General features: G+C 41.1%; 1 protein-coding gene across 1 annotated transcript in view; it reads right to left on the bottom strand.

The window, feature by feature from the left end:
• The window catches only part of GLG1 (golgi glycoprotein 1), an 81,739-nt gene that overhangs the window by 44,320 nt on the left and 9,523 nt on the right, over positions 1–27,896 (bottom strand). Inside the window, exon 2 of the mRNA XM_014880772.2 lies at positions 443–475. Coding sequence (XP_014736258.1) covers positions 443–475 — 33 coding nt within the window. The remainder of the gene's footprint in view (positions 1–442; positions 476–27,896) is intronic.

Here is a 27,896-nt window from a genome sequence, read left to right as displayed (position 1 = left end):
CCCCCACAGCATTTTCCAAGCGAGTCTAAGAATTTAGCAGCTGTGAAAGTAATACAGAAGGTGTCAACAGCTGAAATTAAGAGTTTAAATTCAGTACTGCTCACATCTTTCCCAAAAGGAACACATCACATTGCTCCCAGGAGCTGACGGGAACCACCCCCCAATTATAAAACAGGAACTGCTATCCTCCCCTAATACAGAAGTACAGTTTATAAAGTTCTTGAAAATGTTCCACTCTGAAGTCTCCAGTAAGACCAATGTGGTTATACTGGGTTAAAGAAATCACCTTCTGTTCTTCCTCCAAAGGCCAGCACAGAAACCCCAATGTGTCTTGATTAACAGCCTTTGCAAAGTACCAAACTATGCAAAATACCTCAGGTTCACAAGGGACAGGAGGTGCAAATACCATAGGTAGAGAGTGAATAAAGGAAGTAATACTTACATGATTGCAGTCTGATGAGATTTCATTATCTGGCTGAAAGGAGAAAGAAAAGGAGTGTCAGTTTACTACCAATGTGATGCATTTAACAGAGAGGAGTCTAAACTTTTCAAACTAAAATACTGTCAACTTTTTCCACTGCAATAAACAACTTGACACAATTGACAGGAAATTTTTAAATCTGCATCGCAAGAGGATGATACCTAATTACCAAAAAACAGGTACTTTAGACACTGTGCTGTATTAACAGAACAAACAGCACAAGAGCAGTAGCATTTATGTAGACACTGCAAAAACATAATGAATGCACTGGCATGTGCCACAATTGCCCAAACTAAGAAGGCAAAAAAGCACCTGTGGGAACACAAAGATGTAGGAGCAGAATTTTAAAGAAAAATTAGTTTGGTGCATACAGCTTGACGGAGAATGGTAGGTCTCGCTCCCCTCCCCCAGACTAAAATGTTCACATTCCCCATTTGAGAAGTAACATCGTTTCTTCCCGCTGTACATAAAAGGGCTGGTTCAAAGCAGCCCCGAGATTTATACTGTCAGCTGTGAGGAACTGGTGACATCCAATATTCATACATCATTTCAAAATATTCACTATATTCTCTCAGGGAGTTCCTTTGGAAAGAACTCCGAGTGCAAACCATTCTCCTTTCAGCCTGAGTAGCTCTCAGTGAAGAGTTCCTTGAAAAAAGTTAATCATACAAACACTCCTATCTCCTCTCCACAGCAGAACAGCACAAAGGCAGGACGAAATCACCTGGCTGTAACACCCACAGAAAAATCAACCCTGACTCACAAAGTCTCTGCTTCTGCTGATACTGAAGATGCTTTAAGAGCCGAAAGACACAAAACCATTCTAAGCTTAAACACATCATTGACACTAAGATGTTGGACCTCGGGGATCTGACATAAGAGAACCTGCATTTCAGCAGTTTTGGAAGCAAGCAGAGCTTTTCAGTGCAAGCCATTTGCTGCTGCACGATCTGCTACACCAACACTTGTACCATTGGTGCTTTGGGGAACATGAACACAAGTTTATGAGGAAAAAAGCAAGCCTGGAAAACGTTTCCAAGCTCTTAATTACAGCCATTATTAACTAAAGCACTTTTATGTTTTATAGCAGTAAGTAGCAGAAATCACCTCTCCACTTTGAACATAAAAAATGGTACCTGAAGGATTACAGTAATTAATTGCAGTTTGGTCAGACTGACATGATCTAAAACTGTATCTCCCAAAGTAATTATAAATTCGAAAATTTTGATACCAACTTTTTTTTCTAAAAAGACTAGCAGATGTCTGCTAGTTATTCTCTGACTGCAGAACTTATTCTTTCAACTGAAAACTAAGATGCCACCCAAATTGCTCTATTTTACAGCAGTCTCTAAGACCAACATTATTTTGACTTACAAAGTGTATTTTCCTTAATTTTCTGCACTCATCCACATCCTTCAGCAATAGATGAATGTTTTGGACTACTTTCAAAAGCTGGGAGGCAGAGTGCCCCCCACTGAAATTGCTGCCTCGGTCTTTTACTCAAAAATAGTTTCTTTATAAAAAAATATAGGCTAGCATTATAATTCTGCTATAGAGGACAGGACTTCCTAACACATTTGCAGGCAGGAGAATTTGTAAGGGTCAGAGAGCACTCCCACAAAACCCTTCAGGGTCACTTCAATTATTTTTGCACCTTCCATCCTGGTAACCTTTGCTTTAGATCCCCCAAAGATTAAAGCTCAGGGTTTTTTTCTGGAAAGATGAGCCCAAAAAGATAACATACTGGTTCTCACTGACATGAGAAGCTTAAACAAGCTTTTCTTGAAATACACAACAATAAAATGTTACACATTGAAATGTATAACAGACTACCCTGTGCTCTGTGTAGCAAACCTCAGCTCTGTGAACCGAAATCTAGCCTTAAGCATAATGCAACTTAAATGGGACCTTAGCTAAGCTTTAGTACTGCATTCATTTACTGCTCAGTACTTAAATATGCAAAGTGTATTATTGAGCCAATAATCCTTTCAGTGTGGAACAACATGATCCCCTGCTAGCTAAGAGCTGTGATCCTTCTTCCTTCTTACCACTGGAAGTACTGGAGAGCCGGGTTCAGCAATGCTGACCTGCTTCTCCCTACTTCATTGAAGTAACACAGAAAAATCCTTTTAGCCTCTGTCTGATAAACCGAAGGACTGAGTTTGAAGAAGAGGAAGAAAAATATTCCCAGTGCAACCCACGGGGTTCTGTCTTGCTAATGCCTGTGGCCTTCTCCCTGCTAAATCCACCCCAAAACCTTCCAAACAAGCAGTTTCCGAACTATAAGCAGTAAGAGTCATGAAAGAATAGTGAGTTTCAAATTACCACTAAGGGAAGTTGAAGAGCAAGAAAAGCTGCATTGTGTCAGTCCCACATGGTGAGCTTGTGGAACAGGGATGCTCAGAACACCCCCAGGGCAAGGGGAAGGAAGAGAGCAGCCTAGACCAGCACCACATGCTAGTCAAGGCATTTTAGGAGAGAAAGCTGATGGCAAGGACATTCCACCGATTAGCAAGAGAGGACTCCTCTTATATCTCTGAACTGAAGGATTAAAAACAGCCTTTACAGAAAATTCGTGTGCCTCTGGGCTCACAGAAGCTTTTACTGTTTAGCAGCTTCAGTGGGAATACATTGCCTCCCTTTACAGTTCTCTAAAAAGTTCTCTAAACTCCTTCACGCACTAACACTCACATCCCAGAGTACGAACACCACTTCCTACCTCCCTGGGAAAGCAGAGTTTAGAACAAGTGTCACATATAAGAAAACCTGAACAGAAAAAGCGTTTTCTTCCGTACCACCACAAACAACAGCCACAAATCACACTGAATTAGTGGTATGAACTCCACAGAAAAATTCAAAGGTTTGCATGAAGTCCTGTCACCACCACACCGAAGTCAACACTGTTGTGTTTCAAAGTACCTTTTCCCACCTACCGTATCTCAACTCACTGAAGCAAACCATGACAGTCATCCATCCCTTTCTAAATCTCTCTGCTTTGGCAGCAGTATAAAACTAGGTCAAAATTATACCAGTGAGCAGCCCACCACCACTACCCAGGCCCAAAAGGCCACAAAGTATTGGTGCTTTAACAGCAGAAATGGACCATCATCACACTGGGACCCATAGGAACAGACAATGGTGACTGAACCAGTGTCATGCATCACCATCCAGTGCACAGAACAGTGCCTGGGGTGCAGTTACAGCCACTCCCTCAGTGACAGTCAGAGCTCCTTCCAGCTGGGTATATAAAACACACTTGATTTGGTCTTACTGCATCACATCCTAAGGAAAAATAATTCACACCATGGGAATTTGAGAAGCAAGCTAAGTATCCTCATCAACTGATGTGGGCAAGAATTGTGAGGCTGGTTGCTCAAAAAAGCTGAGGATGACCCTACCTGGAAATGCTCAAGCCCAGGTTGGATGACACTTGGAGCAACCTGGTCTAGTGGAAGGTGTCCCTTCCCATGACTGGAGGTTGGAATGAGATGACTTTTAAGGTCCCTTCCAACCCAAACTATTCTACAGTTCTGTGAAAGTCAAGGTCTTGGGAAAACTCTGCAGGGATTATTTTAAATCTCCAACATTAAGATTCCTTTGCTTCCTTGCAGAAGTCATGCAAATGAAAGAGTCTGAAGTCAACCACCCAAGTGCCTTAATTCCTAGAATTAAATCCCTCCTGAGAGCAGAAGATGGGATAACAGCAGAAATTTCCACTATTCTTGTGGGGATGATGCCAGACATTTCCACTATTCTTTTAAGGCAAAAATAGCAAGAAACTTGTTGAAGCAAGAACTAGGCATATCTCAAATACTAACTATGGATAATCTTCAGACATTGAAGAGAAAAGACATTGGACCTGCTCAGGCAAAAGCCATCGAGAACCCCAGCACGGAGCAAAACAGCAAGATAAAAAGGCAATTGGCTTGTGGATGGGAAGAACCCAGTAAATGTTCTCTCCCTAAATTCAGGAAGATTGCAAAAACCTCGAAGAAGTCAATTACGAAAAGATGTTAATGAAAGCAGCTACATTCCTATGAAAGAAAGGGTAGACAGAGGTCCAGCCAGGCTGCAGGTGGTCCCCAGTTTACTGCACTGTCACACAGTTATACTAGAGGACAGTGCACACAGACACACAGTACAGGCAGCTCATGTTATGGGTTCTTCACTTTGATCTAAACTAACACATTTATCTGTAGAGAAATGGTAGAGTGGGCCTGCTGACCTAGAAGCATCTAAGGAGGAGGCCAGCAAGCTGATAGAGACAATTGGCTTCTCAGCTGTGTCCTTCCCATAGATAGCAGCCATCCCTTTGTACCAAACACACCCAGCCAGGACAGCAAACTCACAATAAAGCGATTCAATCCTCAGGTATCAAGCTAGGTAGAGCTGCTGGACACCTGGAAACAGCACAGGCCAGATGCAAGGTGGAGATCAAGGAGACATCTAGTGGAGCCACCCTCCTGCTAATCTGATCCCTTTCCAATGCAACCACTAAAAAATACACTGCAGAAGAATTTCTGGAAACATGAGGAGATAGAGTAGTCTAGGCAGGAATCAACACAGCTTTTGTAAAAGAAAAACCACATTTCACACAACCACCCATGCTTCAAACCTACTGAAACATCCTGGAGTTCTGAGCCAAGAAGCATATGGCTACAGTAAACCGTTTTCACACATCCTGAAATCCTGAAAAAGTCATGTGTGATAGGAAAGTTAAAATCAGTGATAATTTAAGTTCAAAACAGATGAGAAGATGTTGTAACTTAACTACACATTTAGTGAGCAATGGAAGTTAAACTTGTTAAGCCAAGCTTGAAATAGTCTCTAATGCCAGTGAACTCTTAGTTCTAAAAACAAACACCATGCTGTCATGTCAGCAAAAAAACTTTTATTTACCATCCATACTTTGAATAAAGTCACTTTAAAGCATAGTAACTGTGGATATATCATGCACCAAAGCTGTAAGCTCGTCGCTTCCATATGCTTTGCTTATTTAATGTAAATAATTTTTCCTGGTTACAAACAGAGCTAAAGTCTGCAATGCACCAAATCATTTACCCAAATAATTACGTCCACATTGGTTAGGTGTTCCTAGGTTATGCAAATGTATTAGTCCAAGTTATACACAAACACCAGACCACCTCCAAAACATACAGAGAATTTTGTGCATAAAAATACAACTATCAGGACCAGCAGCAATTTCTTTAGTCATCTGGCACACACACAGCACAAGTGGCACATCACCCCAAACACCAAATTCTGCTACTTTTTTAAACTGTTTTAACTGAATTCTACATTCCACAAACTTTTCCACCTTTGCTGACACTTTATATCCCCCAGGGGTATGACACTATTACGGTAAGTACGCTTATTCAGAAAAGACAGCAGAAAGCAACATCAAAAAGCCCAGCACAACATGTGTATCCTTCTGGCTCAGCAGCCATGTAAAAAGGAGATAAGGATGAAGCAGGCCTTGTCCCCTGGTACTCTGAGAATCCATTGTTCAGTGTCTGCTTCAAACACCAAGAAAGCTCAGCAAGTCCTGCTCTTTCTGTTGTGGCTTTGATAGGAAGTCAAAAGTGGTTTTGCTTGTTTCACATCTGACATTAAGCAAGGTCTTCAGCAGGCTGTGCACCTTCTGGGCACAGCAGAGACCCCTCCCGTGGCAAATACCAAAGGCAGGAAAGGCACAGAAAATGTCCACTGTTTTAATTCCAGAGCATCAGAAGTGACCACAGACCAAGGTGTAATTTTAAGGAAACATGGATTCCACTTGCCTGACCAGGCAAGTATCTTTGCTGGCTCTTACCAGCAAATCACCTTCTCTGAGCTGGCTGTTCCCACCCATGCAAAGCTGCAGGGTGGGTGCTCAGAGGCTGCACAGCTGCTCCGTGCTGGAAGTGCCACAAACTTCTCACACAAGCTATTCCTGTCCCTGCTGCTCACTTCTGCCTCCCTGCATACGGGACTCTAAAGCCCCTAGGCCCTCTCACAGCCTTTCTCCTTTCAATGCAGATCCACACATCAGAACATATGCCAACAGTCAGCACAAAGTGAATTTGCCCCAGATGTTTGGTTGTTCTTCCTTTAGTCCCCTCTCTTCCTCCTCTCAAAGGTTTTCCAGGTAGTCCCAATGAGTTGTGGAACAAGACAGACCTTGAAATTATGGGTTTGCCACCTAAGTTTGGCAGCACTGCTACCAGATATAATGTTTCCCACAACACTCCTCCACAACAGAGCTCTGCTGCTAAGCATAGATAGCACCGACACTGAGCTGCAGATCCTGCCAGGAGGTTTCAGAATTTGCTCCTGGAAAGCTCTCTCATAATGCCAGCAAAAAGCTTCAGAGACCAAAAAAAAAAAAAAAAAAAGGATGCTGGTAGAATCACAAGAGAGGATAAAAGGAGAAGGCAAGGAGAGCTGTTATGCCACCAACCGAGGTGACAGGGTGACTGCTGCCGTCCTCACTCCTCCAGCTGACTCGAGTTCATCGCACCATCCAAAACTCATCAAATCAACAGAAAACTGTTTGTCATTTTAGAGTTTTCTGACAGGTTAGTACAAATGGATTTATAGAAGAGTCCCCTCAGCACCAGTGAGTTTACTAGGACCACACAGTAGCATCTCCACCTGCAGCATCAAGCAGTCCACAAGCTATGCTGAGACAACTTTACTTTCAAACTACCTTTCTGGATGGCATTCTGCCTTAACCTCACCCAGAAACATCCCAGATGAACTTTAGAGTATTCCAGCAAAGAAGCAAAATCAATAGCATGAGTATTGGCAGTATTGCACAGCATCTGCTGGTAATGCAGAGGACAAATGAGCCAAAAAAAAAATTTGAGGTCTCAACATATAATTCCAGTGTAACATCAAACATATCCATAATCTCTTTGTAAGTCAAATTCCAAGAAGCCACTAAGAGTTCACAAGCAATATTCAGTTTTACACAACATAAAAGGCTGTTGTACATGGAGTGGTAAAGTCCCTGTCTCCTAAGACAAAAACACTGTTCTAACCATGCTTTGTTCTTCAGAGAATCCTTTTTTGGCTGCACGTGGCCTGGAACCAGAGAAATCCTTTGTAAATTAGCTTTGTACAGGAGCTAAGAAAACAGTTCACACCAAAAGCTCCACGAACCAAAACAGAGAAGTGCAGGTTTCAGAGCAAATGCTGCTTACTCATCACCCCACTCCCACAGCCCAGTGGAGGGACTGCTGTGCTGCACAGCAAAGCCAAGAAGCACCAACATTCCCCCCTTGCCGGCAGCTCCATTACCCCATCACTGCTGGAGAGCACCTCGAACCAGTACCAGCTCCCCTGCCAAGGGCTATTGCTTCATTCAGCAGAGTGAACAATGCTTTAAACAATCCACCAGCCAATATTCATATTTGTCTTTGTTATTCAACATGTGGGCTCATGACTCCAATTTTCCACACTCTCAAGTGCTCCCAAGGATCCCTCCCCCCAGGAGCATTTTCCTCCCTCTGTTCCAGCAAGGCACATGTGTCACATCAATCAGGCGCCCATCCTCACCAAGGCGCAGTAAGCATCTCCTGCCCGTGCTCAGGGGCATGAGCAGCACTGCTTTAATCCTAATGATTTACATTCATGCATTCCACCTCCAAACCAAAATAAGACGAGCATCCAAACAGGTGGGAAGCAGACTCTGCTATTTTTAACTCCTGCCAGCTATTCTGTTTAGAGGCAATAAAAATCAAATACCTCAGAGAAGCCACTTCAGCCTTAACCACAAACCACAAGAAGAACAATTTTATTTTGAAGTCTTCCCTTCTTCCTTCAGGACAGTGGTGAGAGGCACAATTACATTTAACATCACTACTTCCAAAACATGATGGATTTACATTACACATGGATGAACAGGCCTGTAGAGGTTCTTATACAACACCCAGCACTAGTCCTCGGCTGTCACAAGAACAGGTCTATTTTAATCTTCTGCATGGTGTATGTCGCCCAGAATTCCCATGCAATATTCAACGTCTGTTTTCTTATCTGACATTGCCAAAAAGAGGGGCAGGATGTGCCAAGGGACCCCACATACCAGCTTCCCGATGTTACTACCCTGCAAGAGATTTCCTGAAAGAACAAAGTCTCCTGGACCCTGTCTCTGAGATGAAATATGATGGGGAAGTCTCCCTCAAAAGCAAGAGCATCCTGAGTACAGCGAGCATTCAGGCACTCCTAACAGCTGGATTTGAAATCTAACACTGGAATTTTCTTCAGAAGATCTGCAGGGGCCCAGCACATCACTCACTCCTTCACTGCAGTGAGAAGCAGGTGAAGAACAGAAGTCCCGAGTAAGAAAACTCTCTGCTGTTAAAAAAACTGTTTCAGCTCTTCTCTCATTTAAGCACTAACTACAATCATCTACTTCATCATTTCCTGTAGGTGTCAATTTGATCACAATACTATTAAAACAGGAAAAAAAAAAAACATGACAAATGCTCAGTGGCCAGGGCCAGCCACCACCCTTCCTCAGCTGAGTCCATCCTTTCTTTATTACAACATTCACAAGCTCACTGGAAAACCCCTAAGTATTGCACAGCTGCCAAGAGAATCCAATGGCAACTTGAGGCTCCCCAAGGCTATGGTGGCAGCAATGAAAACACTGATAGGACACGGCCCAATATAATTTCATTGTGTCAAACATAACATGGAAGCTGAGAAGAGCCATGTCAAGTCAAAAGCCACACAAGCTCTTGACCTGACACCACTAACAACCACCAGAAGCCAGGATTTTAAAATACTTTAAGGGATCACCCCAGGCCAGGAAAAAAAACAGTCTTGCCACGTTATGAATTCTCCAATTCTTCCAAATAAACTTCTCAATTGAAAACTTTCCGGTTATTCAAAGGAAATCAGTCCATTAAACTAGAGAGGCCAATATAAATTCACTTAAGGAACAACACTGCACTTGTACACAGTGGGAATAAACAAGTAAGCACAAAGGACTAATATGTATTAGGGTCCACAGCACAGCCCACAACAAGCTTGCAAGCAGCACCACTCTGTAGAGGAATTAGGACATTGCCTCAGCAGTCCAGAGGATTTCTCCAACCCTGGATGAGTTTCCCCCATGAGAACTGTTTTGCTGGATTCTCACCATCACCTGCTGAACTCAGCAGGAAAGATCTGGAGGCTATTTTTAGGGAGTCCTAGAAAGAGCACAATGCCTTGCTTCCATTTCAAGTTCTTCCCATACAGGAAGGGCTGCCCATGAGATGCACACCTAAAATAAACCCTGCTCCCTATGCCACTCTCAGAAGGTAGTACTGAGCTGTTCTTCCCATATAATAGCTGAAAACAACCCACCTTCAGTTTTAAGTCCTTTATAAATAAAACTAGAAGACACTCAACAGAAGCTTCTGAAACTCTCTTTAAGACAGCCAGGCTGAGTGTCTATCCTGTTGTACCCACAATTTAACTGCTCTAGTTACCATTTTTGCCATTGTCCTCAGTAAGATGAATTTTAGATAAATGAATTCTGAATCAGGCAAAAAAACACTGCTCAGGAGAAACCAACTGAAACCTCAGTCACAAAGAGGTACCTACCACCTGCCTCTGACCAACAAACAGAAGAAATTCAAAGAAGCACTAGCAAACAGAATTTGAGTCCCTTCTCCTCACACTGGAGAAGCAAAACAACCACCAAGTCTATCTGAAGGATGGTACCATCAATCGACTAGACTGGGCAAGGTGTATCAAATTCAAAATCCATGAGGACACTGGAGGGCTACTCTGTGACAAGGGACTCACAGAGGGTGTTTCTGCTCCTGAAGCCATAAATACACCACTTGGGAACCTGCTAACACTTCCAGGGCAACTCTTCTTCTCCTGCTCCGTGAGCTCATTGCCAGCTTCTGACAAATGAGCCCTTTCTACAGGTGCAGACAAAATAGATTTTCAATTACAACTGCATTCACATCAATGTCTTGAAGATGAGGCTCTGAAGAGAAATTGAGAAAAGACTAATTTTTTTAATAGTTAAGAAATTTTTAAAAATTTTTAAAAATTCTTGTTCTCAAGTCTCAAAGGTCACAATGACCAGGAAGGCTAGACTGATATATTAAGCATTTTACGATGTAAAACAACTGTTCTGATCCAGTATTTGAGTACTTTAGTTCTACTTCAACAATACCCATCTTTTGCATTTTAATTAAGTTTCCCATTTCTATCCAAAAGCAGCTTAATGCATGGAGAAGTAATTCAGTAGATAATGGCTTGCCATTTTTAAACATTATTAAAAAAAGATAGAAACATTAACATGCAAGCATTTAAATAATTACAGATCATATCAATTTAGTCAGGAAACATACCAAGCTTAGCAATAAAAGCTAAGATTAGCTGCAAAATAATATCACCAAACTAGAAAGCTCTAGAAAGATTACTAGAGTGTTCAAGCAAGATTGAAATTATTCAAATCTAAGCTTCTTGCTTATTTAAATCAATCTGCCTGGGAGCCACACAAATTGTTGTGGTAAATTGATTTCCCTAGTGTCTGGTTCTCCTTTCGCAAGAGCCATGACAAGAAAAAGACCAGCAAGACAAGATGAAACCAGCTGATTCACAACATCATTAGGCATTCTGCATTCAGACAGATTATACATCACAACATTAGACCAAGTTATAAATGTCTTGGCGAGTGAAGGCAGCCACGCTCAGTGACTCACAGCAGGGCTGCCAGGTGCAGTGCTCAGTCACAGACTTCAGCACCAGCACCAAACCAGAAATGCCATTTTTCTTCTTGAAGACTCCAGCAGTGCCACATGGCTAATGCACTTCATTTTACTTTACTACCCCATTTCTTCTATACTTCAGCAACACACACCAAGATTTTATCTAAAACAATTTTCAGCAAACCTGCTGTGCTAATGCCCACTGATGTGAAAAATATAGTAGTGTTTCATTCCTTCGTGGCCAAAAGGTAGAGCATGCCACTCAAAAGGAGCCTTATTGAAAACTCAAATAAATGCTTATAGCATTTACCTAAAGAATTGCAATGGTATTAATAGCAACTTGTTTTGAAGCTGGACAGAAAAGAAAGATCAAAAAAAAAATAAAAGAAAAAATCCTCAAGTGAGATCACACAGCAGTTTCCAAGATTCAACCACTGCTCCAAGATAACCTTTTCTTCACCAAAAAAAGTGACTCGAGCTTTTTTTTCAGGATGAAGTTTTTGTGCACACCTAATGAAAGTGATTGCTGTGTGTTCATTTCCCACAGGGGAGACACATTTCATATGAAAAGAGTTATCCAGAAACATTTACTATACACATCTGCACCAATAAGGAAATGAGTCATCAACCCACTGGCAGGCCTGATTCATAGCACACAGTGCACTTCGGCTATTTAGGAATCTGTGTATGGAATACAGGAAAATATGGAAAGGCAGATGCAAGCCACGACTCATTTTAAGAGAGTACTTTTGAAATGCCAACTAAATGTATTTTTTCCCACCTTTGCTTGGGTATAATTTCCTCAAAAGCACAGGACCAGCATGGTGCTGTACCCAGCTGCAGAACTTTTCACCTGGATGAATCATAATATTTTCTTTATATAACTGGAAGAAAAGCAAACCCTTGATAAAATCGCTTGGATTTTTTTCAACAGGAAAAATGAACATGAATAAGTCTTTATAGCCAGTGCTAAGGCAAGGTTTCCATGGGATTAGTAACAAACTACAAAATAAAAATTCTGCTTGCCTTCAGAATATGCAAACAAAAGCCCTGTTACAAAACCAAATCAAGTACTTACCTTCAGTTCACTACACGGAATAAAGGATAAAAATTAAAAAATTATACATAAATCTTCTTATTTAAAGCATTGCAGCTCCTCACAAAGTAAGATACATGTTTAAGTTGTTAACCTTGTTCCCAGAAGAAGCACTGAGCTGTAGCACACTCCCCTATAGGTACTGGTTTACTCTACCATAGAAGCTTGGCTTTTAATGTATTTTGTGTTTTTGAAAGCTCCATTCCAAAAAGCACTAGGATTTTTCAGCTTGAACTGCTCAGCTCAATAGTTAGATAGAGTCATAAAACCAAGCACTTTGCTTGAAAATTCTGAACTGTAACGGTAATTCAAGGGATTTAAAATGATACCATGGTAAGCAGCCAGGTCAGTAACAGCTTCCCTCAAGCCAAACAAAGAAATTATAGCTGACTAGCTTTGCACAAATGAGCAACTTAAAAAAAAAATATAGCCACGTTTGATGCTGGATTTTAGAAGTGAGCTTGAAGCGCTTTCTGGAAAGCAACGTTAGTAGAAAAGTGTCTTACTGAGATGCAGGAGAGCCAGACACTTGCCTGCAAATCCTCCCAGTTACTGTTTCCATAACTCCTACTTTAAAAGCTATGAATAAAGACAAGCTGCAATTAAAAAGACTGAGCACACCTACAGCTTTTCTGCTAATAACGACAGAGAGAAAATACTGGGGGAGAAAGGCAGAGGAGAGAACAGCAATAAGCTTGTCACTGGCACAGCTCTGTACCAACACATGGCACAACGCTCCACACAGGACCACCACCAACATCACTGCTGAACAACTCTCACCTGTCAAAACATGGGAATTAAATCAACAATTCAAGTGCTCTAGAAACAGCTGGTTATTCTTTCTCACCATTATTCCTGACAAACAATAAAACCAATTACAAGGCTCAGGAATAAAGACCTAAAATCTGGGGCAGGCTGGAAGAGCTGCAGGCAACTACTCAGGCAGTACTACACTGTCTTCTTGCTGTAACAGAATTTTCTATTCTGTCTAAAAGAACGTCAAAGTTTAAGTATTCAGTCAGCAACAATTACCACTTGATAGAAAACACTTCATTCTAGTCTCTGGTCAATAGTGATGATTTCAATAGTCACATACTATTAAACCATTTGAAGATACACACTCAAGCAAGGTACACAACTTCTGAAGCCTGGTGGTGGCTGAAGAAATAAATACGGCTGCAAATCGCTGATCTCTAAAGGTAGATAAATGCCCAACAAGCAATACTGAATTTCAGGATTAGTTGCAGTATGCTGATGGCAAAGACCCGACAATCCTCACTGAAGAACCTGGTAAAATTATTTGGATGTAACCAATAAGCAGAATAAAGATGTTTCCCCAACAGACAATGCTTGAGAATGGGACTTCAAGAACTGGATTTTATCCAAGTGGCACGCGTAGCTGATGTGGTTTGCATGTCCACAAAAAGGCAGTGGCATACTTCTGGGGACATTCAGAGGAAGAGGTGACAGCAGTATCCTCAGGTAAGCAGTTTTCCACCCCATGTGTGCATTCAAACCCCTTGCATGCAGATTCCTATCTGCATGACAAGAAAAAAATGTTGGGATAGTGCAACTTTCAGAGCAAGGTGAGATCTGAATGCTGTAAGCACAGGCCAATATTGCGACGAAAACCACCTGCTTTGGTCTCCTGAGAGGTCTTTAAATAGCTTGAGGAGCTCTTGTTCAGGGTGAGAATCAACTCTGATTCCTGAAAAACCTTGTCAATCTCCATGCAAAAGCAAAACAAAACTTTAAAATGTACCCATCAGATGATCAATGAATTTATCTGTGCATATTAGGATTATCATACAACACAGAGTAGAGGATGGACATACAATTCTTCCAAGGCAGTTTTTAAGGAAAGAGAAGCCCCAGAACACCAGAGGTATGACATTTATCAAACAGCTCTCCCTCAGGAAGAAGTCAGATATTTCCAAATGACATCAAGAAGCAGGAACATCCCTGATAAATGTGTATGAAGAAAGATACCTGACACAGTGAGAACAGATAGTACCTCTTAGGAGACACGATTTTACTTTTTTATTTTTAGTGAAAATTAAGTCTTAGCAAAATATATACTAAAAGTAAGCATTCAATAGTCCAATTGAATCACTTGAGTAAAAATCCCAACGTGACACAACAGGAGTTTGAGGCATCTAAAAAAACTAAGAGCAGATGGAGAAGGAATTCAAGAGCAAAATATTTTCCAGCACCTATTCAGCATTCAGAGACAATCCTTAGGGGTTTTCCAATCTCCCAATAATTAGAAAGTTATCACACAAAATCTTGAACAAACTACATTTGAACTCAGATGGCACAATAAGGAAGAGATATGACTGACATAGTGAGAGCAAGATCATAGAATCACAGAATAGTCTGAGCTTGTGAAGGTCATTTAAAGAGTCTTCATTTCCTTTCTACGCATTTTTATCAGCTACATTTTTAAATATGCAGCTCATGGTGAGTGCCAGGCTTGGCATCAACACGCGTGGTTCAGTGCTCTTTGCCCAGACTAGAGCACATTACCTCCATCCTCTTTGCCCTCCAAAACAAGAAGCAAGGACAGAAAAGCCTTAGAGCAAATTAAGAACTGCCATGATCAGACAATTTTCATTTAATCACAACCCAGGCATTCCAAAAGTAACATTTTCAGGCTTCCTGAAGCCTGCAAAATTGAATTTAGGAGATTCAGGTTTATATTTCTGACTACCACGTAGCATCTACCAGATTACCTGAGGCAACCAGATTAACAAGGATATTTTTATAATGGATAATCTAGGAAATTACCAAACCAGTCTAAATACTGAGGTCAAGAAGAGATTATTGTGAAATAACGTTAATTTTCATCTATTTATGCATAAGAAATGATCTTTTTTTTTTCCAGACAAACCTCAAAACAAATTCAAAATAAAACACTCTAGAGTATTACACAACTAAGGTGGTACAACTGCCCAGAAGAGCACTTGACAAGCCGATCATCTTCACACCTCTCAAGCTGCTGAAGCACTGATATCCCACTGTCACCCACATTTGGCAAGCAGCAACAGAAGATTCACAATTCACTCTAAGCCTGTCCAGCGATACAGAGCTTTCCACTGCATCTGTGTTACAAAGCAAAAGGTCTCTGGTGCTTTACACGTACCTAAGTGAAGACTGTCAGAACTCAGGGAACTAATTAGTAGTTGGTGAATTATAACATGCAGCAGCTGGTGAGGGAGGATCAAAAAAAAAATCCTCAAACCACTCTCCTTGCAAACTTCTGTAAGGAGCTTTCTGCTGGTTTCCTGCTTTCCACCAAGATGAGTCCACACACAACAGCCTCTAGGGTCAGTGCTGCTGGGGGAAAGGATGACACAGGGTAAGTGCAGTATTAACTTGGATCAGCCTGAGCCATCATGAACCTGCTCCCTCAAAAACAATCTCCAGGCCCAGCTCAGCCTGAAAGCAGGCCAGAATTGGGGAAGAAAAATCTCTTTATTATCTATCACAAGTCCTGGGAGCAGCTCTTACCCTAAGAAACCAAAGGCCACAAACCTGTGAAGAAGTTAAACTTACAGGCTGACAGAACAGCTTGTCTGACTCTTAACAGAGTAATTTTTATTGAAAAAAAAAAAAAAAAAAAGGCCCAGTGTGCCAGAGTGACTGCCAATTCTTCGGGCAAATTGGATGAGAAATGAGAGTGAATTGTAGAGTAATGTGTATCAGGACTCATCCTGAAGTCTTCACTGTACTGCACACACCTTCCTGTGCTAAATGTACTGTGTGGCAAAAAAGCTGGTTTGCTCCTCATCAGTTATATGTCATTACATTTTAGGGCACAAGACTTGCAAACCCAACGTTTTGCAGGCAAACACCAAGTTGCCAGAAACATGTAACAACCACAAGGGAGCCCCTACACCAAATCCAACTTAAACCATTGCCAGAAAGGCTGCTCCGCTCTGACTAAGCTCCCAGGCTTGTTACCACAAGCACTAGATCTGTACTTTCCCACAGATTCACACATTTGCAAGTAATTTAAGATATCCGATGCTTTAGTTCATTGCAACTTGCAAAGCTGCTTCTCCAAGTACAAGCAATGCTACCCTGTTGCAGAAATTACAGTCCTACTTCCCCAAGTAACCAGATATTACAGCACAAGAAGACAACGGCCGACAGAAAACCAAACTGCTCCACTTATTCTTGCAACACAAAATTCAGAAGATAAAAAATGATTGAAACATATTCTCTCATATTTTCTAGAGATCTGTCCTTCACTGATCCCAGCCCTTCCATTCCTAGTGAAGAGCTGAACAAGGATAACCTGATGAACATGCAACCAGCAGTAGGCAAATGAGAGCTCTGCAGCTCCATAAATAAAAATCACTTCTGGAAACCAAGATTAATTGTGGCTTGCTTTTAGGAAAGAGGGAGGTGGATAGAAGATGCTAAGCCACCTTCTAAAGGGAAATACTAGCTGTTATTTTCAACTGAGCAAGTCATCACAAGTACTCAGTTCAGCTTCAGAACTGGAGGACGAGATTCAGCAGGAAAGTATCACACATCTGGAATAGGAAATTTCCCTACAAAACCAATTGCACAGAGCTGGCACTAAGTTTGCTGACTTTTTGGAGTAAGACACCCTCTAAAACACCCAGGTAGTTTCCCACACATTTCTGGAAGCCTGCCTCCTTCAATGACTGTGCAGCAGGAAACCTTGTCAGGACAAGTGAGATCCTACTAATGCAGGTGGGGCTCACCAGTGGAAACCAGCTCTTACTGCCCTTTGAGATAAGCAAATCAGAGTTAATCCATCAGTTATTTGAACTGAAGACTTGATCCCTCTTCCTCGTCTTCTATTTAAAGTTTCAGTGGAAGCAGGATTAGCAGAGTGAGGCTTTGCACTGTAAAGACAGGAGAGCCAGGAAAGGTGCATGGTGTCCAGGCTTTACACAGCAGCACCGCAGTTCAAAGTGCCGACAGGCAGTTTGCTGAGATGCTTTAATTCCTCTCAGGCAGATTTATAGTATCTTCTGAAAAAAAGTACAGTCTAGGCAAGAACACCCCGGAATTAAAACTAATTCATGATGGTTTTTTTCAGAAGTCTTTCTTTTTAATTAGGCTCATTAATAGCCTCCGTGCTAATCTGAGCTACAATTTTTTTACAAAAGTAATTTTGTTACTACTTTGCCCCACCTTGTCAGTACAAAATTTCAGCAGATTCACTTCCAAACATTTTTACTGGTGCAGTTTAATGATACTTAGGATGGGGCAGATTAGGACTGACTACACACACTCCCACTGTTTCTGCCAGAGCCAGCTCACAGGAGACAGGATGACAACCTGCTTTGTGAGAATTCAGAGAGTTGAGTCTGCAAACAAAACATTTGGCTATTAACTCTTTGAATCAACTCGCACAACTAAAAGCGGTTTTTCCTCGAAAATAGACCAAATTTTGTTGACAGTTCAATGTTTCAACATAATTCTCTTACAAAGTTTAAGTTTTAGCTGCATTTTGATGAAAAGGGGTTTTAAGCACTTTTTTCCTTCCTTTTTTTCACTTGAAATTTGCCCACTTTGCACAAAAGGTTTCTCTCTCAACTGCCAGCACTAGAAACAAGCTGTGATGCAAAAATCAAGTGCAGTTTTATTGTACCTTATACAGTTTGTGCCAAAATGTGTTACTAAATCAGCTGTTACAATCATTGGTAGTAAGTAATGCCGGCACAAAAATGCTGAAGAGGAAAAATAAGATGTTTTGTGGCATGAAAATAAGTAGAGGTTTCAAGGACAAAGGTACAACCCCACTTTTGACCAGACCTTTACTAAATTAATCATCTCTACCTGTTAGATCAAAGTCACTTTCTAAATATAAAATCATACAGCTGCATTTAATGAAAAAAAATCAAATTTTAAGTGATGACAAGCACTAATAAATATGCTAATTTCTTCATTTAGTTAGCACTTGTAACACTAGTACAAAGAAGCAAGTTATTTCATGAAACACTGCAAGTGCTCTGGGGAAATAACTGAAGTAGCTCATCTTGACTGTTTTCACGACAGCCAGTTTTGGTGAACCAGGGCTGTAAGTGCACTCAAACGACTCCCTGTGTGAGGCAATAAGCATCAACATCACAAAATTAAAACCTGTTCTCTTTAAAGTGAGACAAAGGAGCCGTTTGACAGCAGGTTGCAGTAGCTCTTTCTCCAGAGGGAACCGCTCTGCAGGCAGCAGCAAACACAAGGCAGACAGACAGTGCTGGAGCTTTAACAGATGCCGGGGATTTCCCAGCCTAACGCATGTTAGCACTTCGTATTTGCAATCCTGATTTCCAGCACCAAGCAGTTAATTTGCATGTTAATTAGAAACAGGTCACCAGAAAATTGCACCAGACAACCTTTCTGTATTGACTAGAAAGGACAACGACACATTTCCATAAAGTCTATCCTTCTTTTAAGGACATTTTCCCGTCCAGAAGTTCACAGTATATCAGGGTGCTCCTTTCACTGACTGAGCATCCATTTCAATACGTGCCTGTCTCAGATCTGGAAAAACTAAAACTGGTTTAATATGACATCTTAGGAGACGTGCAAAACAAATACACAAGTCTGTGCAATGCTAGAGAAAATAATGGTAAATTTGTCTAACCAGAAAGCCTCCTTTTACCACAGTACAAAATTAAACAGAGTAAGCCTGGAAGAAAAGCATTGTTAGAGTATGCCAGAAAGAAAGCTTAGCAACTGGTTATGTCTGCAGCTCTCAAGTCTGCACGTTCATCCAGCTCTGCTCAGCAGTCACATTCACTGGCAGTGGCAGGATTAAGAAGACAGGAGGCAGCAAGGAAAGAAGGTGTTATGGATATTTTAACTTCCTGGAAACACACTCTACAGCATCCTCTCTCTTTGAAGCTTCTTTTATATGCTAATACTTAAAGTATTATGCTTAAATCAAATGCCTCTTCAGCTTTGTTGTAGAGGTGTTATGTTGCCAAGCCTAATAAAACTGAATTACTGCTGCTGTTTGTCATACATTAGACTCACTGGCACCTCAGCTTCTGAGAAATCATTTCATTTTCTCCAGAACTTCCAAGACTGATCACTTGACATTATCAAACAATAACTTTCAAATTATTTCAAAACAGACAGCAATACTACTACAAGGTTCTACCTCATTTTAACACTACACTTTATCTTCAATTTTCAGGATATCCATAAGCTGATGGATTTGAATAAAGACTTCAGATGTTGAGGTTCATGTACAACTTTTGTGCTTCTAACAGGCACTCCTAAGTGTTTAAGACTCGTCTAAGAAGTCTTGCCCAGCTCCTTGACCATTTTGCCTGTGAGGCCCGGGTGCTGCTCTGGAGACCAAACCATGGAAATCCAAGCAGATACCAAATCACACAGAGAGAAAATCCTTCAGCTTGGATTGGGATCTACACTAGGAATTCACGCAGTAAAACTACAGAATAGATTTGTCTATTCTCAAAAGATTTGTTGGTATACTTGAAAGCTTTAATGTGATCACAACTGTACAGCAGCTTCTTTGCCTTTAGAACACCCAGGACAACTGAGGTGAAAAGGGTATTAACAAAAAAAAAAAAAAAAATCATTAAACCTAGCAGCTAGAAACCCTGTCTCTATCTGATCCCCCACCTTCTTGCTAGAGAGTAACAAGATTGCAGGAAACAATCACTGTGATTACAATCATTTACTGAGGCTGTTCAGTAAAGGTCCCATAAAGGCCACAAGCCAGATTGGCTTTGAATTGCATGAGCACAGAAAGCCCTGAAGAGTGATAATTGTCAAAGAATTGTTAAACTTCTGCATACAAAGAAAGACATCTTCTGGTTAAGGTTAGATCTTATCCTTTCATATCCACCACTGGATGAAAGGTTTTACTCCAGCTGATATCCCATGCCCACCCTTGTCTTTTTATATCACTGCCTTAGGTCATTTTCAGTACGGGAATGTGAGCCATCATCTGAAGCTACTCCTCAAACCACAGAGCACTGACTTGTTAGTTAATTTTATCTCTAGTCATGCTTGAGCAATCTCTTGATAACATAACAGGGATTTTTTCCGTATTTAAACAAGAGATGTATGAGCAATGAAACAAAGCAGACAAGAGTTGGGCACAAAAGCAACAGCATTAAATGGAAGATAAGAGAACATGGAAAACCAGCACTACAACGACACTAAAGCATAACATTCCAACTTTCCCACTCTTTTCTGGAGAAATAAGGAGAACCATGTTTATTGAGTATTTTTCAATCTCATGATCTTTCACCTTGGAAAACTTCAAGGAAACTATGCTAACACAACATTATACAACTGCAGCTCTTAGATAGCACCGAATGGAGGATCTCAAATTTATGAGAAGGTTGTGTTTGGTTTTCTGTAAAAGGGGAAAAAACAGGATTCTGCCACAAAGTCCCATTATTTCCATGTTATCCCTTGCCCCTGTTTGTTCACTGCCTGTTCCAGGAACTTCCCTCTTGCAATGTTCAAGACCCAGCTGAGCTCTGGTTTCTCTCACTGCAAGTGACAACTTCCATCTCAAGTTTTCTACCCTACAACAATTTTTGGGATGTAATTAAAAAGCTTTTGAGCAGACTGTTCATACCTCAGAAATGGCACCTCGAACTAATGAGTAGTTTCGGTTCTGAAAAGCTGCCGGGCAAAGAATCCATTCAGTCGGCCCATTAACCACTAAATCATTTCAGCGGGAGCCTGGGAGGGTTTACAATTTTCATCAAGACCTACAATATGGGGTTTGTGGGTGGCTTTAAGTTAGTGTGACCTGACCTTCATCAATACAGAGAATGCTCTACCTGGGATTCCCTTAATGAGATCACCAGGCTCCTCACTTTCTTTTCAAGGATCATGCTGCTTCTTGGACCCCTGTGCCACCAAAGTACAGGACGAGGGCAAGGCTTTAAGCAGTCCAGCATTAGTGCACCTGGCAGCTGCTGAAGCCTTCCTGTGCACTGCCAGTCAAAGCAGGGTGCAAAGATACTTTTCCATTGATATAATCAGTGCTGCTACCAAAGGGAGACCAAAAGCTGCACTGGGTTGAATACAGACAGGAATAAAAGCCATCTGTCTGACAGACTTGGCAGTTGTCACAGAACACCAGGAGAATCCATGAAACAATCCTCAAGGAGACAGTGTTGCAGGCTGTTTGCTGAAGAGTTACCTTTCCTAAGCTTGGTTATGCATTCATTATCCATTTGCACACACGGGGATGTATGAACTATGAACACACAATGCAGTTTTGCTAATTAGTTCAATCAGAAAAGCCTAAACATATCCCAACTTCCTTAATATGAACCAATCTAAAGACAGTAGTCTATCCCTTCAGGGTAAGGCTGCCTGCCTGACATCTCTATTTAATATTAATGTTGAGTTCACTGAAATTCATACACAGTATTCTGAAGAAAATGAAGGCTCTGAGTAAGAGGTGGTCTTTATTTAGGTCCCTTGCACCAGCAAGTATTTACAAGAACTCTCTCCTCTCTTAGAAAACCACACCCAGCTGCCTTGTCAAACTTTTACACCACAGATTATTCCAGAAACTGCTCTGTCCTAGTATCTGCTCCCCTAAGCTAATTTATTCCTTTGCACTTCCCATCGAAAATTCACAATTAATACTTTTGAAAATATTTAAGTCTTCAGCTTTAATTTACAGACCACCTCCAAATATTATAAAGCTCTGATGAACCAGAAGTCTACAAAGCAAGTGATTTCAGTTGTTTTGATTTTATGCAGAAGATTTAAAATATAGATATATATGTGCAGGGTTTTAAAAAAAAAAAAAATCTGCAAGCAGTTTGAGATCTCCTGGGTATTGATCAAGAACTTTAAATAGAGTAATTAGCCAGGGTTCATTAAAACATGTTTCCATTAGCTTCCCTAGATATTTAATCTGAATTAATTTACCCAGCCACGTGCCCCAGGTACAAATTTTAACCCCCTTAAGCCCAGTTTCCTATAATATGGACATCTTTTCTCATCAAGGCTTCGCCAAGTCTTTGCCCTATTTCCATTACATGGAACTGAAACATCTCCTCCTTGGCTTTACTACCACACTCCCCCCACAAGGTCTGGACTTGCAACTTCAGCCACCCAGGTTTTACCTGGATGAGTTGACACTGTTCAAATCTCTCCAAGGATGAGCATATCTGGAGCAAGGACTACTGAAACACCTGAAGCTTCTGCTAAGCACTGCCATCCACATTCAAGCACACTTGAATCACCTCCCATTTTCCCTGAACAAAAGCTGCTGTTTTGTTCAGCTGCCGTGGCCACGGGAGCAGCAGCCTTTAGCAGTGAAGCAGAAAACTGTTAGAAACTTATTACTCATGGATTTAATCTGCTTCTGAGTCAGATCAGTGCTCACTCAGGTGCCCAGACGTTCCCATCACTGTGGTTTACGATGGTAACGTGCAATGCCTAATACCCTCCAGAGTATGGGTGCTCATGCTAACGTGCTTTTTTATAAGATTTTCCTCTATCCACTCAGCTCCAAGACTCTTAACCAGAGGGGTGAACATCTGAAGCAGCCTGACTTAGCCAGCAAGCCATCACACTTCAGCCTCTCCAGAAAACACTCCTCCCAGGAGTGTCACAAGGCATGACAGAATAAAGCCAGACACAGCTTTCCCAGGAATGCTCTCTCAAACACTCTGCAGAGGTTTTAACACATCACGAAGACAGCATAAAAAGCGGGACAAGAGCTACAAATGTGTATCAAGGGCTGGCTGAGCCATGCAAAACTCCAGGGAATGCTGACCTTACAAGTAAGACATTAGTAAAAGCACAAAAAACCTCCAGGAAAAGTTCATTAGAAGCTTTTAATCATCTTCCCCTGACACAAGATAAACAAAATACATGGTTCAGAAAGCAAAAGCCTAAAATAAACATGCAATTGGCCCATATTATTACTGGCACTACTGAATGCCACAGTGTGCAGCGTTAGAAGAGGACAAACTAAATTTTCTATCAGCTGAAACACAGCACTATCCACTCCTTCCCCAAACGAGCAAAAAACATCTTTGAGACCACCCCTTCTTCAAGAATGAGCATTAAAACAGAGAAAAGCTCTATGACCAAACAGATTAGCCTCATTTGTTTCTAAACCACTGCAGCAAAATCTTAGACTGCAAGAGTTGCATCTAATACTTGAAAGCTGTACCAAACATGCACCATTTTATCCAGAGGAATCCCTCCCAGAGCTGATCACCTCATTCAGAAACTTATGTCGAAACATTTCTGGATGAGTGACCAGACAGGTCAGCTCACTCCCTAAACAAACAAAAGAGACTGTTACTAAAGATATCCTAGCTAAAGTTGTTTCTCCTTCTGGGAATAGAGAAATCCCGAATTCTCACATAGCAATTTTAGCTATAACTGTCGACACCATCTCTGGAATATATTCCCCACCTGCCACAGAAGTCACTACTGAATTGCATGGACCAATATAGTCCTTCATGTCATTCTGCAGACAGAGCCACTGCCTCTGCTCTCTGCAAGAGTACTGCCTCAGATTTACAGCATAAACACCCACTCAAATCATCATTTAGGACACGCATTCCTCAAAAAAAAAAAAAAAAAGTTAATGATCAAACGGCATAAATAAAGCCAACTGGGAGTCTTTTTTTTTTTAAGAAATAAAAAAAGAAAAGATTATGCACAACTTTAATAGCTCAGAGAAGAAAAAACATTCGGGTTCAGTAGGGCATTCTGCAAAAATTCAAACACCTTATGTAAAATCGGGCCCCACTCACATCCGTACCGATTATTCAACTATGGCACATCCACGTAAGAGAAGCACATCATTTTAGTTCTGCACTCAATTTATTTAAGCTTGGACAAGCCTGACACATGCCAAGATTTAAAACTATTACACTTAATTTAACATTTCAATCCCACACATCCTACCCAAGCAACCAAGCTCTGAACACAAAGGAAGCCTGAGGGACTGGAAGTGTAGCTCCCCTGCTCCATTCACCCTAAACCATTTGATAGGATGTTATGTCATGTTATTCAAATCCAAGTGTGACTGACAAGACTCTTCCCTCCTCCAGCAGCTCACCAGGGAGCAAGGGTTATTTTGGTAACTTTATCTGTTGCTTTGCTCAGCAAGCACTTTCTTCTCAACAGGGAGTTTCATTGATAAAACTACCTAAATGCATCCAAAGTGTTACAGCCAAGGGAGCACTGCAGAATTCCCAAAGTCATGAGCAGTATTCATCACACGTGTACCTCAGGCTCTTACACTCCCAAGCAGATCTACCAACTGCTGCAGGTTACATGCAACTTCATAAACATTTGCCAGAAACTTGGCAAAACACATCGTCTAGAGAATTTGAGGACAAGCTGTCTGTGCCCCTTCCCTCCTCCACAACTATTCCCAGGATATCTCTGTCACATTAAAAAGAGGAGTTGCAGTTTTCTGGAAAGAAGAATGCCTATGGCAATCAAATCCCAAATATTTACCAGGCATGTGAATATCAAAACTAAGAACAAATACATTCCTCAGGTCAGTAACATCCTACTCCACGCTTCTGTTTCATGAGAGCCTCAGGCATTTTCAAACAGAAATAGCATATTACTACTCTTTTACTCTTAAAATTCCTTTTGGACTAAAATATGCAGCACATTTGCTCTAAAAGAAAGATGAAGCACCATTTCAATCCCACAACGTTTCTAAGACTCTGAGATGCTACAGGCAAAAGAAATTGTTCCATATTTTAACAAAGCATTTTTCATGGATTAAAGCTAGCAAGACTGTAAGAAAGGATGTGGAACATCGAATAACTCAGATTGATGCCCAGTGTCCTGTTATCTTTTGATACAGCAAGATTTGCAAGTGAATGTTAAACATGTTCATATCTTTTCTTGTAAGGAAGAAAGGTGAGAGACTAATTTAAAAAAAACCAACTAAACAATGCAATCTGCTCACGATTAAGAAGAGATGCTACTCATTCTCAAGACAGTAGGGGCAAAGCTCAACTGTTACAGAATATATCATGCTGAAAAACAAAAACCTCAACCAAACCTCACCTCTGTTGACGGCAGGGAGACAGACTCGCTGTCAGCCCACGCTTTCAGCCTGTACACCATTCCACTGCTGCCAAGGACTGTAGCTCAGGAAACCAAAGCAGTTATTCCTTACACACTTCTCATCCAGGCAAACTGGATGGCTCTACAGATAACTCCACAGGAACGATAAGTGACGTGGAAGTTCTTCTCCTGCTCACACCAGGTCTGTGGCAATCCTCAGAGCAAGGTGCAAGATGTGCTGTAGTAAGGGGGCCACTAACAACTACCACTGCCTGGAACACCAGCATGGAAATGATTTCTATGCTCTTCAAGTCACTGTTATTCTGGAAGTTTCACCTGATCATGCACCTCTTCTAGGGAAAGATAACATCTTTCTGCCACTACTACGTTCAACTTCAAACCTTGGAACTTCAAGATAAACACTTCCATGGTCAAAATTCCAGCAATACGCCATGGGATCCAAGAAATTTTAATCAAAGCTTCTTGTTTGTTTTTCTGCAAAATGAATAATTTCTTCCAGCTACTGCATTCAGTTCTGTGATTTTCTCAAGTGTTATCAGGAATATTACAGTCTATTTCTGTGAAAATATGTACTTTCCACATAAGAACAAGGTGGAATAATTGATCCTGTACCTTGCTCTCAAAAGTCTTAATTAGATGACTTCACTAGCATCACTTTGGATTGTTCATTTAAATGATATGAAAAATTCCAAGCTAAAACAAACAACAACCAAACAAGAGCAGTGTCCACCTTGGTTGTTAATGATGCCTACAGGCTCAGATGCTCAACACAAGCCTACTGCTTTAGTATCCCATGAGAATTAAGAGTCCCAACCAGAAAACAAAAGCAAAGAGCACTGTCTGCCTGTGACTGGATCCTCTCAGCTTCTGCACAGCAGCTTCTAGAAGAGAATAACTCTGACACCATTGTCCTTCCCTTTGCTCCAAGGTGCCTTCCTGACTGGGGAAGTGGCTGTGCTGTTCAGTTCTCCCTCTTCCTCAACCTCTTCTGATAAAAATGCTCATCTAACAACCCATGCAGCTTCCCTGTCCGTATGGCTTCAGAATCACCAGAAGGAAGCTCTTTGCTGAAGGCCTGGATTCAGATGTGAAGTGCTACCAATGGATCAAATCCTAAAATAAGGCGGAACAAAGCAATGAGCTCTACAAATGTGGGAGCAAATAGCACTGTACTCTCAGTGCTCAAATTTTACTCATGTGCAGTGTTCTGACAGCTTTGAGCTTTCTGGCATTTTTTTAGCTACTCTTCAAATACGATCTCTTGATATATTTTACAGCTTTTAATGCTACAAAAAGTGTGTAGCATACAATGAAAAAACTTAGAAAACCACACCAAAGCCTAAAAGGGCTATTTAGGAGTACTTTCAGCAACATTGGCTCCCAAAGTAGTGGATCATAACATTAGCTAGCCCCCACAAGCTTATTTTAAATGGCTCCTGAGGAAAAAAGTCCAGTTCAGAAAGACTCTTCTGGCCCAATTTAAAATCATAATAATCACTGTGTATTAAATAATACTCTGCTTTAAAACTTTGTCTCAGACCAAGATTTTCAGATAAAGGTTCTCCAATATTGTAATGTCTAACAGCCTCTAAGCTACTCTGCTACCATCTCTTAACATCTTCCTTTTTTTACCGTTCTTGCTTAAATAGCTTCATATTAGGTTCACAGAGGGTGATTTTTTTTCACCTAAAACTTAGATCTCCCAGGCAAGATCCCAATTCCAAATTTGTGATCCCAGTAGGCAAAGCAGAAGTATTTACAATCAGAGATTAAAGTCCATTTCTCAACAGATAAACGATCACTTTAAGATGGCAACAATATGCTGCCATATTATTTAAAGTTATTTCATGATGTACAACTCCAATCAATCGAAACATTTTGCCTATTCCATTTTCCCTAAACCAATCCACATCAGATAACACAGCTGTGGTGGGGCAAAACCCAGCATATTAACTGACTATAGCAATCATTCTCCTCTTCTAACTATACAACAGAGAAATTCAAGTTGAATCCTCCTCCCAGCTTCATGCCAGCACCACAGAGCCTACCGGAGCTCTCCAGCATTCTTAGAAAATGTCGTTTTCAAGTATTCTAAGACTCAGGTACTGTGAACCCCAGTGAGTAAAACTGACATTAGAGAATAACATTTACTAAATAATCTTGGAGAGTATCATAAAGTTATGATGGTTTCACTGGAATGCCTCGAGGGAGGAAAGTATTTGGGGAAATTACTTTGGGAAGAGCTGACATACAAAGAGAAGAATTTAAATTCCATCAGCACCCTGCCTAGCAGAACAAGTTTAGACTATGGTTTTATACAAGAGGATGCTGGAAGTCTTCACAAATGCCTGGAGGAGGGGAGGGAAACCAAAAACCCTGTAGTCTGTGGTTTGCTGTTTGCTTTTCCGCTCTGTGTAAGCCTTACCTGTGAGTTGCTCATGGAAAGGAAGCCAACATAGCCTCAGAGCACGTGAGAAGGATTTGATGTGGACAAGCTGAAGCCACACTGCCGAGTGCTTGAGCTGGAACAAACCCTGCATTATTCCAGGCAACT

This window comes from Sturnus vulgaris, chromosome 12 (genome assembly GCF_052056855.1).
Source record: "Sturnus vulgaris isolate bStuVul1 chromosome 12, bStuVul1.hap1, whole genome shotgun sequence".
NCBI classification, from domain to species: domain Eukaryota; kingdom Metazoa; phylum Chordata; class Aves; order Passeriformes; family Sturnidae; genus Sturnus; species Sturnus vulgaris.
The sequence above is the reverse complement of the archived record's forward strand: the minus strand, read 5'-3'. Positions and strand labels throughout refer to the sequence as shown.